At 41.6% G+C, this 14,621-nt stretch overlaps 1 protein-coding gene across 1 annotated transcript in view; it reads left to right on the top strand.

Annotated features, from left to right (window-relative positions):
* The window catches only part of jade2 (jade family PHD finger 2), a 157,929-nt gene extending 145,609 nt beyond the window's left edge, over window positions 1-12,320 (top strand). Inside the window, exons 13-14 of the mRNA XM_070917199.1 lie at window positions 8,368-8,513; window positions 11,285-12,320. Of these exons, the coding sequence (XP_070773300.1) occupies window positions 8,368-8,513; window positions 11,285-12,088 (950 nt within the window). The 3' untranslated portion in view covers window positions 12,089-12,320. The remainder of the gene's footprint in view (window positions 1-8,367; window positions 8,514-11,284) is intronic.
* Window positions 12,321-14,621: the final 2,301 nt, after the last annotated feature.

The following is a 14,621-nucleotide window of genomic DNA, read 5'->3' as shown; positions in this document are numbered from 1 at the left end:
ACGTCTTGGCACACTGACAGCGGCACTAAAGCAACATGTAAAATGTGAGGAGTTCCTTCCTGTGATCTCAGAAAACGAACATGACAGAACGTTGCTCAAAGCTACAAAAACCACCCAACAAAGACTTCATGCTGCCATCAAAGGATGAAACCTGGAGCTGCTCTGTCGATAACGAAATGGGCTCTGCCTTTGTGGGATTAGAGCATTTTGGTAGGAATTATATACAGCCAAGCTTAACCTCACTCTATTGTTAACATTTCTGTAACATAAAACCCAGCCATACGTCCGCAAAGATTCGGTTTTCGGTCTTGGCTTTGTGTGTCAGCTGCAGAGTTTTGAGAAACACGCTTGTAAGTAGAAGGTTTGTTAGCTTGAATCTCCTGCATGAATGTGAAGTAGTGGTGTGTACGTTACTGGAGTTAGACCTGTGATTTTACAGAGCAGTTTCAGAACACTTCAAATGGGTCCTGCTGTCTCAAAAGGCCGTTCCACTTTTGAGCAACATGGGGTTAATTTTTGTCATTTTATCCCTCATTCCTATTGGCTATTAGGGAATCTTTGGGGAGCTCACAGTTTGAATCAGAAGCGATTCTCGATTCAAAATGAATTAATGGTTCAGAAAATGGGGCACTGTTTTATTGTATTATTAAATTGTTTGGTTTTTTTCATCTGATCGGTGTTGGCTGGATGTTTTGATTCAATGTGTGTTGGTTGGCCAGCTTGTTTGCTAGTGCTGTGGTTTTGTGCTCCTCTTGGCTGATGGCGTGCAAAGTACACAAAATACATTCAAGTATCCATTAAATGTTGAACAGCAATTTGCAGGTGCAACTCTTACTTACTGCAGTTGTGTGCATACACATTTGTACAACAGCACTGGACGTTTCTGGTGCAGAAACCTACAGTTAAACTCCCCAGTAAGCAGCAATTCGAAAGGTCAAAAGCTGTCTAGATGTTTGGTTTAAAACTGGTCCCAGTTTAATTGAAAGATGTGTATGTTACAGATAACTTTTAACAACATGTAGTTCACACTTAAATATAGTCGTTGAAATTATGTTGAAACAGTGGTTGTATGTAACCTACACATCCAAAAACATTTCACTATTAAATCTAATTTTAACCTAGATGTCTTGTGACCTGCTAATTACCAAATCAGTGTTTACTGTGCTGTAATTTGTCTGTCTGACCACTCATGTTACTTCTCCTAATGGTTCTAGTCACTGTGTTCTCTGTAAAATAGTAAAATGTTACCATTGCCAATAGGAATGATGGTTAAAACTACAAAAATTAGAATTTTCTGTTAAAACCGACTTTGAAAAATGTCATTATAATGGGTTTACTGGAGAGTTTCTGAGCCCTGTGATGCTCTTAATGAGGTTTAGAGGGAATTTCACCTTGACAGGAGTAATGCTGAATTACTGAATACTGAATTATTTAAACTTTTGAGGGATTTCTTTGGAATAGAAATGGTCAACTTTGAACATTTAGAATATTTATAATCTTATATCAGTGTCAGTCATTAAACATCTGTTCTGAGCAAACTCTAGTACATATATACAGCATAATATGCTGTATATATAATGTGTGTGTGTTATATGTGTGTTTGTATCTTACAGCACAATCAAGATACAATCTGGCAGAGCTGTTTTGAGCTTTGCACCCACACACAAAGTGACTATCAGAGATGACGCAGGATTGTCTCTCATTTCCTTATTTAACCAGAGCTGAGCGTCGCAGAGCCAAACACTGTTTTCCTGTTGAAGTGAATATGATCAATAAACAGATGATAACACAGGACAGGAGAGTAGTTTGGCTCTGCCTCACTTGCTTCCTGTTCTGATATTATCTCCCTCTTCTTTTTCTGTTTATCTCTTTCAGTTTTCCCGTTTTTCACTGTGAATCTGTCTCTTATCTCTCTCTCTAGCTCTGTGTTATAACACTCCCCCTTTCTGTTTATCTTTCTTCTCTTTCTCTGCCTCAGTCTTTCCATCTGACTGATGAGGGATAAGGACTGCAACTTGATGTTGAATAGATGCTGGGAAATCATCACTCACGTTGTGTTTCCATGACAAACAAGCCCTTCTGCGTATGTGGTGTGCTTTTGTCGTGTGCGACCGTATCATTTGTCTGCATTTGTGTGTGTGCATGTATGCTTTCCTTTGCCAGTGTATATATATCGTTCCTGTCTCAGTGTGTCATCTGTGTGTTTGTTTTTGCATGCCGTATGTGTTCATATCTCACAGTCTCAGTGTGTGCGTTTGTGTGTCAGGCCATCTGTTCTCTGTCGGGTCTGGTCCTGACTCCCCGGGCTTTGTCTTCCTCTTAGTGTTCTGGGATCAAGAAGACAGATATGTACCAGAACTCCTTCTCAGATGTACTGTCCCCAATCCCCACTGTTTATTAGTGGGGCCCATATGCCAGTGGTGATTTGGAAAAGGGAGATTGTTTTGAAATCTTCCTGGTGTCACGCTCATAGGCACCGACGAGTTTCATCCCTAAAACTGAGATCCATTACAAATTTCAGTCAAAAAATGTAATCCAATCTAATCTGCATGTTTGAGTGATGCTAGACGAATTTACATTTACTGGAAAACATAAACTGGCAAACTGTAGGGAGTTTTTTAGATGAGGAAGTGACTTGTTGCCTCTCCGTCAACAAAACCCGGCATACAACGTTTTTTAAATTAGCCATTGTATAAATTAAATAGAACATAATTCTGAAAGTGCTGAGTTCAAATACCTGCTCAGTTTATTCAGTACAGTAACTGATTCCAGTGGACCATCTAATAATGTGATTTTCTACTGATGACACCTAATGAAAGCTAAGTGAAGACAAACTTTTGGCTTAAAGAGTAACTCTGACCACACACAGCCACAGCATTCAACCAGAAAGGGCAGCAAGACGCTACTTTTTAGCCTGATCCCATATCTTTAAACTCTAGTGTTTATGTCCACACAGGCCAGTGTAAAGCCCTGGGCTTTCCATGGTGACCTGCCCAAACAAAGAACCTCAATCCTGGGATCAGAGGTGAAACATTAGGACCTGTGTTGAACTGCACTGCAGCCTGATCGGAGGGCAGTAGCAACCCATTGTACTTGTAGTGATTCAAAAAGGAGGTCAGGTTCAAGAGACATCAGGTTCAGTAGTACTAAACTTGTGAATGACGTTGTAGGATGGAGGGGGTTTTGAAAGGTTTGAAAAAATAATCTTAATGATTGTCAGTCCCAGAGAGCCACCCAACAAGAGACAAGTCTACTTAAATGTCTGGCATCGTTAAGTTTTGTTTTGTTTATGTAGTCTTGATTCCCTCTCACACTGTTCATTATGCAGTGACATTGCATGCATTTGAGAGGTATTTTGCATCAAAGGTAATAATCTGCCTTTTTGTTGTGACTCCCTTTAACTACTAACAACTAACTTTTGTGCCTGGAGGTGACAGTAAAAGCAAAAGAGCCTTAAGTTCTTCACACTGGTAACAAGTAAGAAAAGTGCTCGTCACTCAAAGCACTCTCAGTCTTGGCTGCAGTGCATTCTGGTGTTTTCAGGCTGTTGTTACTGAGGAAGTATGTGCCTTTGTGTCCTGCGTGATGGCTTTCACTCTGTATTATTGTTGAATTTCAGTGCAGGACAGCATCTCTAGAAAGATGCCTGTGCTCTTTCATTCTGAACGAATACTTAACAGGCTCAGAAATCCCAGGTTGCACAATGCCTGTATGTTTTTTAACCATTTTAAATGAGTATTAGGGTGGATTGTTCCTTTAGCATTAAGCTGAAGTGGAGCAAAGAAAAACTGGTGGTCAGAAAGATAATGAGAATTGCAGATTGGAATAGTGTGAGATAATTTTGACACAGTATGGTAAGAGAGGGGTAGACACGTAAAACGTCCCTTTTGTTTGAGATTTTTTCATTCTGGTTGCCATTATTGTGTCTTCTTCTGTGATTTCACTCCTGTATTTGGGTATTTAGTTTGCTTTTTTTCTGCCTGCTGCACTTCTCGTCTCTCCCTCATCGCTCTGATGGGTCTCTTGATCGCTCTGTTGCTCCTCCTGCACCTTTACTTTTCTCTGTTTCTGTCTCTATCTTTGTGGCGGGGTTACCAGGCAGACGGTTGGCACTCGAGAACAATCATCAGACTGTAGTGAGGGCTTTAGACCTAGCAACACACTCTCTCTCTCTCTCTCTCTCTCTCTCTCTCTCTCTCTCTCTCTCTCTCTCTCTCTCTCTCATGCACAGGCCTGGTCTTGGCCCCGTCCTGCTTCTAGTGCATTCCTTACCCTGCACTGCCTTAGTATTGCTGGCTAGCGAATCATTGCTCGCTGCTACAACATCAGCTGTTCTGTAACGCCATCCTGGCGCTTCTTGTTGCTGTGAGACAAGTGTGCTCTGGCATCGAGGCTGGCTGTTCCCCAAACTATTGTTGTGACGCAAAAAAAAAGCCCAGAACAAGGGCTTTCGATAGCTTTAACGGCACCAGAACCTTTTGATACATTAGCATTAGCCTACAGTATCCCATTAGTTCAACGTGTTAGCTGTAGCTGAAGAAGGAGGAGGAGTCTGTGTCGTCATCTGGTTTAAAAGATACAGCTCCCCAATCAGTAGGCTTCCTCTGGAAATAAATATTTGGTTCCTCCAACATTTTTAAGCTGGAAAAAAAGCTAAAATTTACTGTTATTAGTATATTTCTGTAATATATTTTTATTTGTTTATTTTATTTAAATTGGGTTAAATACAAAAAGAGCAATTTCACAAAGAAAGACATTTTCCTCTCTCTCTTTTTTTCTCCTTATAAAGTAATATATTTCCCTTCCCCCAAACATAACTGACACATATTTATATTTATATATAAATATATACCCACCCTTTAGGATCCCATTCCTGATTTTAATATCATCGTCCCACATATGAATAAAGAAGCATGAAAAAGACAAGGATAAGACTTTTTTAGTTTTTTAGTTTTGTGGGACACTTTCACTATGTTAAAAATGTGGGAAAAAGTGGATGATAGCTAAACACTTTTAGTAAACAATTAATAAAATAGGGTTAGCGTTAGGGTTGGGGGGGTAAATAAAACCCCACCCATTATTCTGCAAAGCACCTCCTCTGACTTTTTACTCTTGGTGCTTTTCATTCATGTTCCCTTCATGATGAGCTGAAGCAAAACTAGTGATTCTGTGACTTTTCAATCAATCACCATCATCAGGTCAAATGTTTTATTCATCTAGTCCCTTGGTTTATGACCAAATACCTGCAAAACGAATGACATTCCCATCAGCCTCAGTGTTTAGGGCTAATTGGCAAACGTTAGCATGCTAACACGCTAAACTAAGATGGTGAACAGGGTAAACATGATACCTCCTGAACATCATCATGTTAGCATTTAGCTCAAAGCTCTGCTGTGTCTCAGTACAGCCTCACAGAGCTGCTAGCATGGCTGTAGGCTCTTAGTCTTGTCTCTGTATTTTTCCAGATGTAAAGTATAGTAAAAATGTCAGGATGCACAGCATGTAATATCATTTGAACATACATCAGCTACATACAGACTGGCATGTTGTAGGTTTCTCTCCGTCTTTCCTCTCTGAACTCTGCTCCACTCTCCTCTCCTCTATCAATCCCTCCTGTCTTCCTCACACTTCTTCACTGCCTCTTTTTTCCCCCTCTGTCACCTATTCCCTCCCTCAGAGCTCTCTCGACTCCTGCAGAGACATGCTGCGTCATGGAAACGGTCGGCTCGCTGTGTGTGTGTGTGTGTGTGTGTGTGTGTGTGTGGTGTACAGCTGGTGTTAAAGCCACCCTAACAGCACCTCCTGCCGTCCTGCAAAGCAGATCATTATAGGCACTGAAGATTTACAGGGAGGTTGGAAAGACAGAAAGAGAGAAAGAAGCTCAGACCAGAAACGTCTGCACGCACTTGTCTGTGTTTTTCATAATGTGTTTGTGTGCAAGTTTTTTGTCAACATATTATCTCTGCTGATATTTATATGGCCCTGTGGCTTAATTGACAGTTGTTCCCCAAAGTGGATGTGATAGACTCCCAGTGTTCTCGTGCAGAGGTTAATGGTTGTTGGCTAATGGCTAAGTAAGAACACTAAATTTCATTATTTTTCCATTCACTAGATGATATGCCGTCTGGAGTCTAAGGTCATTTTGATTTTACTGCACATTAAATTTTGCCTGCCGTTATACCAACAAAGAACATTTTCCTTTGCACATAGTTCTTGGTTTCGAGTTATTATTAAATTTGTTTTTCTTTCACACAAAAATTGATTCTTCACCAGGGGAAATAGCTGCAATTGTTCTTTGTCTACACGCTTGAAGCACTGATTTAAAGTTTTAGACTTGGCAGTTTCAAAAGGGTTTCTGTGGTTGCTCGTATGTGTTACGGGTGACACTTAAAATACTTAAGATACCTAAAATTAAAATGCAAAAGTAAGTAAGTCCAAAATTGTGATCTCGTGTGGTGGTCTCGCTGTTATCGTGCCACTTTCGGTGAACATCCTCTTTGTAAGAAACTACAAGCTCAGATTCTTATCAAATCAGGGTTCATGTCATTTTTTGACAGTTTTATCATCTATCATCTAAAAGAACAAAACATTATAATCTCCTCTCTCTCTTTTTTTTATCAGCAATGAGCAAAACATTCAGGTAGTCGGTTACAGTAGCTAAATATCAAACATGTAATCTATCTGCCAAAACCTGAGTTTTAATTATTTCTAACTTTTGTTACTTAAATTTGTCGAAAGCTAAATGAATTTGATAGGGTTTTAGAAAAAACAATACTGGATTATGATGCAATGAAATGCTATCAAACCACCCCTAACCCCAGCTCTTCTACCTCAGAGTGTTAGAGGATGTAAAGATGTGAGGAGTGAAAGACTGGCAAGGCAAAATGTGGAAACCCTCTTCTGTGTGTACGTATACGTTTGTGTGTAATGCCATAGACAGACACGCAGTGCTTTGGCAGCACTTTCACAGCAATACAATAGTAGAAAAGGAGCTATGTAAATCTCCTAATTACACACACATATATACACACACACACCCCACAGTGTTGGGACAGAGACAAGAAACAGGATTTTTCTGCTGTTAAATGAGTTTATATGTTCAATATTAATGAAGCAACAGAAACAGCATGTTTGGATTTGAAGCTTATCACTACATACTGTAAATGTCACTGTGTCAGGTTGTTTTTTTTCCTCTTTCTGACAGACCTACAGTAGGCTCTGTGTTTACATTTAGGATTGTGTTGAGGCAAAAATAGAAAACACTTAGAGGAGCTGTGTGAGAGATTAACATCAGTTTGGAGAAGGTGCATTACGTTTTTGATTGATGACACACATGGCACAGAACTGGATGTTGCTATTTGGATGCGTTATGCTATCCTTACTGTCTGTGTATTCATGTCATCATATGCATCCTTTTTTGGCGAGACTTAGCAGGTTTTGTCCGTCAAACAGCTTTGCATTATGTTGTGTTGGCTTGTCTTTAACATTCAAGAATTGTGAATGTGTTCTTGTGAAAAAAAAAACTTGTTTCATTACCAGTTTTTAAAGAAAAAAAAAATCCAAGCCCAAACGTTACTATTTGAATTGAAGTGTCACTTTTGAATGGAGTGAACTGACTGAGTGAATTGAAGCAAACCCTGTATTTAACAGAATTGTTGGATTTGAAGTGCAACTTGCAGGTTGGAGACTCCATGTAGAAACTAGATTTTTCCTGCCTTCGACATCCCGTCCCAAACTCCGTCATATTGGCAGGAACATAATACTCCGGTGCTTCTCCTGTTAGTAGCTGTGGACTAAATGTCTTGACAGGCTGGAGTTTGTGCAACCTGCACAAACACAACAATTCACCATGATGAAAAATGGTGAAATGCAATGTAAAACTACAGAAAAAAGTCAGACTCACTACCACCTACTACTGCACGTTGTCAGGGACACCAACTACCTTTTGTTAAAGCTACTTTTTTTCTCTGAATTTTTGCCCTTATGTCTTTTAAAACATAAAATTCACTTTTCAAATGGTCATTTTCTTTAAGGTTTGGCACAAAAGTCTTGCATTGCAGTCTGAAAAGCCTTGGTGTTCTCGCTCTTTTTATGCCTTTACTTCTTGCCTTCAGTTGAGAGACAATTCCCTCCAACTCGACTGATGCTTTTAGAACTTTTTCTGTATTTTTTTATTATGAAAAATGTGCAGCGCCCCTCACCTGTCTGCTTTGTCTTTCTCTCCCTCTTTATTCCCTTCATCCCTACCAATTCTCTCCCATCGCCTTTTCTCCCCCCTTTGCCGCCCCTGCTCACTCTCTCCCTCTGTCTCTGTCTTGGTATCATCCATCTCTTCCTCCCTGCTTATGTCCCTTCCCCTTCCCTCAGGTTTGTCAAAGTCCTTCCCATTGGACAACTCTTTGTTCGACAGCTGGCTCGCCCAGTCGGTTCAGATCACCGCTGATGACATGCTGAGCCAATGGGCTCTGGGTGCCCAGCATCGGGACAAGAGTGGCCGCCTGCTCTCCGACCAGGTAGGGCTTCAGCAACAGGAGGCCTGCAAAGTGATGCCTCAGCTACTTCTGAGTTGACTGTAATATTATGATAACTGATACATACAGCAGATGCTACTTTGATAACGCAGCAATGGATTGAATTCCATTGTGGATTTTCACTCATTCAATACTTTCAAAATAAAAAGTGATCTGCAAGCTGAACATCATTTCAGCGCCAATACATGCAGACAGCACACGGATCAGACCCGTTAAAGGAGGAGGAGGATTACATTAGACAGAGCTGCAGTCTGGCTCTTGGCAGTGAACGGCAGCGCACATGGCAAAATTCAAACAGCTGAAATCAGCATCAGCGTCAAACAGCCCATCACCTCTTGTACTGAATCCCAATCCACTTCACTGGTGGACAAAACTAGCGCCAGGAGCCAAATAAGGAACTATCCTGCCTACAGACGGGATTAAAACGGGCATCCAAAGTTACATAAAGTCAAAAAGTCGACTAGGGGGCAAAAGCGCCAAAGTCCAGACAACACAGATGTCTGCAAAAGCAGAAAAATGTGTAGGCGGGGCATCTTTGCGAGAAGTAAACCAACTTAGTAACTGTCATAATCAGCCACAGCTGATACTGCCCGTCGTGTACAAGGACAGAAGACACAGATAAGTCCATTATTGCATGTTGGTGCACTGAAATTTACCACAAAGTTCCATTTAAACCAACATGAACATTACGTTTCCACACATGTGCTAAGTCCAAATTTTTGCTCAATCTAATTAATTTCCCTCGAGGTTATGTTCAGTGTTTACAGTCATGTAAAAGTGAGCACTGCTGCAACCGTGAATGACAGGTTTGGGTTAATGAATAAGTTAATAGCACATCGGACACTTAAAAAAAGAGAATTAACTTGTGGACACATCGTACTGTGTGATATATGCCACAATAGGGTGAGTGATTTTCAGTAGTTTCCTGAGCTAATTAGAGGACGTTAACAGCTTAAATGACAAGTCTGGTGCGGCAATATTCTATATTTTTCTCTCCTTGTCAACAAGTCAAATGGAAATACTCAAACCAACAATTAATTGATCCTACAAACAACTATTTCCTATGTAGCCAAAGCCTGAGTTTATTCCTCTGTTCCCTAGAGCTCCATTGTTGTCCAAAAACTATTAAATTCACATGTGAGCCCCACTGCTGCACTAGGTGATATGTTTCTTCATTACCATGAACGTGGCCACTGTAGTTTATTTTGAGTCAATTCCATATACACCGTCCTCTTATTGGAAACACCAAATGTGTGTATTAATCCACAGCTGAAAATAGTCCCCAACAGAAGGACCATTTACTCCTGTTTGAGTAACATTTGCTAAACTACTTCTTTCTTTTTTTTTTAAATTAAAACTATATATTCATGGCCTTCAGTAGGAACTAATAGTCTAAGTGCTGCAGACAGAGTAGGAAGGTTAGAAAGCTCCACTCAAGGCTCATTGATCCAAATCTCCTGTGTAAACTGCCCACAAAAGTAATTTACCAAAGTGTTTCAATGATCATTCCTCTGACGTTGTGGTCAAGTGTGTAAGTTTTAGGTGTTTAAGTTGATAACGCTATCACAGTCAACACATTTGTTTTCTGCAGTGGCTCCCCTCACTGCTCGAATAGCACATTTAACAAGCCTTTGAGGACAATTTGTGATTTTGGGCCATATATTTAAAATTAACTTGGCATAACTTGACGTGAGCTATTTGCACTGTGGTTTTAGAACCTGGATGTTATTATCTACTACAGTAACTTTGATATTACCGAGGAGTGAAAAGGAGACTGTTTGCCTTTTATTGTAGTACATTATTAAGTTTCCCAAACTGAAAACCATCCACATAAAGTTCTCCACTTCTGTCAGATGTCACAATTCTCCACACTTGAAACACTTGAAAACGACTCTGGATCAAGACCTTTTAGATTTAATCTTTATCTGAGTGGAGTTTTGGAGTTGTGTGGAGTTTTTGCTCACTTCTCGTTGTGGGTTGATCAGTTCGATGAGAGAGCTGATGGTCAGAGCAGAGCTGCACTGTGGCTGACCTGCTGTTCTCCTCAGGAATGTGCTCTGTTTGTGTATTGATTGGCAGGGGGCTCCAACCAGAATGCATGATATAACTCCATTGTGTTCAGGAACAAAAAAAAAACCAAAACTGGATTTTTTTTTCCATTTTTCAATAAAACAGCATGAGATGTAAATATGAAAACCTAATATCCTTAAGAAGAAAATCATTTTTAAAAGGTCGTGAAGTAAGGTCCCACATTACAGAGGCCTGTACAGTAGTTGACATTAATAATAAAACATCCCTTTTTTACAATACAAAAGAGCAACTTAGAGATGCAGCAGAAAAGTCTCAATGTAAAACGCTGTTAGAATACATCAGCTTTGTCATGTGATTTTTTAGGTTGACAACAAAATGTGTTGTGACATCAGTTGCTCACATCCTCCGCTGTTGCGCTGTTGGAAATGTGGGTAGGTGGTGGTGGGTGGGGAGTTTTTGTTCCAAAATATTACGGGCAAGAATGTGAGGTTTCAAAATTACAAACCCAAGCCACGGGCAAATTAATTGTTGTTTTGATCAACAAGCAACTTTCCAGATATATCATGAACGTTTTTTGTTGACCCTTTGAACAGGAACTGGTTCAGCTCTCTTTTCCTCTCTTCTGATTTATTCTCATCGGCTTTCTTTGTAATTCTTGTCCTCTTTCATCTCCAATGCCTCTTTCCTTTTCTCACCTCCTCTCTTGTTCTCCTCTCATCCAGCTCCTGCAGGGCGAGGAGAGCCTGCTAAACCTTATGATGGAGAACTCCATGCAGTCCACCTGGAAAACACCCCAGCTGGGCCGGAAACCGCGAGGGGGCAGCAAACCCCGTGCTCGTGGTCACCCGCAATCCACCACCCCCACCCAGCCCCAAACGCTCCTGTCTGCAGCAGCCGCCTCCGCCGCCAGCAGCCCTTCCACTGCAAAGAGCCTCTGGGCGAGCATGGCGGAGGAAAAGCCCAGCCATGTGGGCCGGAGAGGGGAAAGGTCCAGGGGTTCCTCCAAGGCCCTGCACCACCACCACATTCATCACCACCAGACCAGGAGCTCTGACCTGCACAGGGACCCCCCGCCGCAGCCACCCATCTCCAAAATGGATTCCTGTCACATCTCGGAGGACCACGGCTCGTGGGACAGCATCCACACAGGGATTGGTGTTGCTTCGGCGGCTGGATCCGTTTTCACCGCAAGCTCATCTCCAACTCCGGCCTCCAGCCCTGGTGTCACAGTGCCCGACACAGGGGCGATCCTTCGTGGCGGGGCCCCGCGGCTCCGTCTGTCCCGCCAGGGTAAATCCAGAGGGCGGGGTTTCAGCGGAGGTGGAGGCCTAGCAGGGCTGGGGTCTGTGGACCTGCCGCTCACAGGAAAGGAAACGTCCCTGCTGGACACTGCCGAGACTGACGGGTACTTCTCTGATGGCGAGCAGAGTGATACAGACACACGCTCTGGGGGACGAAAACTCCGCTTGCCGCAGTTGCATTCTGGGAATGAGGACCTGCTGAGAAGGAGCGTGCTGGCATCCTAAAGAACTGAGACTCAAGTTAACACACATACACACAAACAGTTATCCAAGCAGAGTCCCGCTGGCTAATTGTTCCTCCATCTGTGCCCAGTATGAAGTCTACAAAACATGGCTGGATGGCTTTGTTCAACCAAATCCCTGTCACACTTACCAGTGGAAAATCTCTTCAGCTCTTACCTGCTTTGTTTTTGGGGTGAATTTGAATGTAGCTGCTCGCCTGTCGTACAGTAAAGCTTCTCCACCGGACCGTAGTTTGTCGTTAGCTTACCACAAGATGCTATACATTCAACAAATAGGAAACAAACATTACCGTTAGTCTTTGTTTGTTTTGTATTTCAGATACATTTTGTTTCTGGGCGTTGAAGTACCCATTTCTGGCCTCATGTCTGTGTTATCTGCCAGACTTGGGAGCAAACACTTCGGGGCATTATTATTATTATTATTATTCAAGCTGGTTTCAGGGTCTGCTTCGCTCCTGGTCTTTATGGCCTGAGATGCATCCAATGAGTCCTTGTTTTCTTGAATATGTTCAGTGGAAAGACAATTTCACACCAGAGCTGGTCTGAATATGTACAGAAGGTGACATGGGACAACATGTATTCAGCCTTGAAAAGCACAACTAGCTAGTCGTAAGAGCTGTAATGTACGCACTCGTGTGTATAATAGATGCTCATTCAGGGTTGGGCTCAATTCTCATCATGTTGACTCAGTTGTAAAATGTACACTAAAGCCGTCACTCTCAAATGTATCTTCAGACTTAAAAGAAAAAGCAAATCGATTGACCCCAACCCTGATGCTCATTCAGATTGTCACACAGAGACACAAACACACAGACATACTGACACACTTACTACTATAAGCAAATCCCTTTGCTCACATCACAGCCGTTGTTGAAATATTTCATCTGACTTTTGTCAGCTGCTTTCAAATTCTTCCTAATTCTGAGTTGTTGTTTTTTTTTTTTAGCCTGAATCTTTGGATAAAAATCATCGTAGAAACTCTGTGCCTTCTGTCGCTTGCCCCTGTGCCCCTTCCTCCCCTCAATCCACCCGCCCACCCCCCAACCTTCTCACTCAACCAAACAATCAATCAGTAAGTAGATCAACAAGTCGTTTCTCAATCGGATTTGTAACAATCAAACCAAAAGGAAATCCCGTTGGATGGGTTACAGAGCGTAGCCAGCATTGGGCTCCTTGTCACCTTAATAATTGTCGAGTGCCTGAAACAAGGATGTAAATGCAGCGTTTGCCATTAATCAACAAAGCATCTGCAACAGTTAGCAAAGCAGAGCCACACCGTACTATCAGTGCAAAGAGCTGCCTACTGTTCTGTGCCCCCCCTCCCGACCCCTACCTAACTAGATCACTGCAGTCCAGAGCCATCGACGAACAGAGCTTGGCCAGGTTACACTGTGAGCACCATGTCGCTGCCTCTTGTCGAGAGAACTGACTGCAACAGTAGATACACGTGGAGATCGGGAAAAACACAGAAAATAAAACATTAGCCTGCTAGCAGACTCCCATTCAAACCAAGTGTTTTACACTGGTGGCAAAACAACTAACTGTCCATTTTTGTATTTTGTGTAGTCGTTGCATGTCCGCAGTCAGTTCAGTGGTATGAATCAATAATGCTTCATTAGTCAAGTTTCTTGTGTAAAAATACAGACACACACAAGTCACTCCCCGTCACTGCAGACTCTCTTCATTTGGCATTTTGGTGAATTTATGAGACAAAACTGGAAAAATAACATCAACTCAAAAGGTCCACTTACTGGCTTTTGGAGCTTTCAACCACAGCTACCAGTCTTGGCTGGCTCAGTTGTCATCACATGACCTAACAGTGGCCTCTTAGAAATTACAATTACGTAGCTTTAAGTTTCCTAAAACCCTTGTCTCCTTCATATGAAACAATCACTGACTCACTGTGCTGGTTAACAAGAAGTCACAGTTATTTCTGGTTACTATGTGAGGCCATCAGGGTTCACAGGTATCAAGAGTTCATACTTTATATCACCCAAGTGTACCTATGCAATTAATATCGGTGTAGTAAGATGCTTATTCAGCTAAGCGTTGAGCAGGTTTATGGCACCAACATGGCTGCCGCGTTTGACGTGGACAAGCTCTCGCGACTGATGGCTCTGTTGCATCTGTTCTCCTGTTAGATGAATGATGACAATGTAATAATCGGCTTCAGAGGCCTGCGCTCTTAAGTTCTTGAATTTGTTTGTAAATTTGTTTTTAAAAAATAATTTTTGTTCTCTCAGAGAGTTGTATTTTGTACTTAAAGCAGTCCATGGTATTCTCAGGGGTTAAAAAAAAACTTTAAAAAAAGAATAAAAGGTTAAAAAATGTATCGAAAAAGCAACGTAAGACGTAGATATATATATATATATATATATATATATACATATTTTATATCGTATACAGTATATATATATAAAGTGATGTGTGTATGTCTAGAAACGTCCTTATTTGGCAAGCTTCACTGTTTGAACTCCTACACGACTACTACTGAGCATGTTCCTTCTCTCAGTATG

Source organism: Enoplosus armatus, chromosome 13 (genome assembly GCF_043641665.1).
Source record: "Enoplosus armatus isolate fEnoArm2 chromosome 13, fEnoArm2.hap1, whole genome shotgun sequence".
Taxonomy (NCBI): domain Eukaryota; kingdom Metazoa; phylum Chordata; class Actinopteri; order Centrarchiformes; family Enoplosidae; genus Enoplosus; species Enoplosus armatus.
This window is presented reverse-complemented; position numbering and strand designations above follow the sequence as displayed.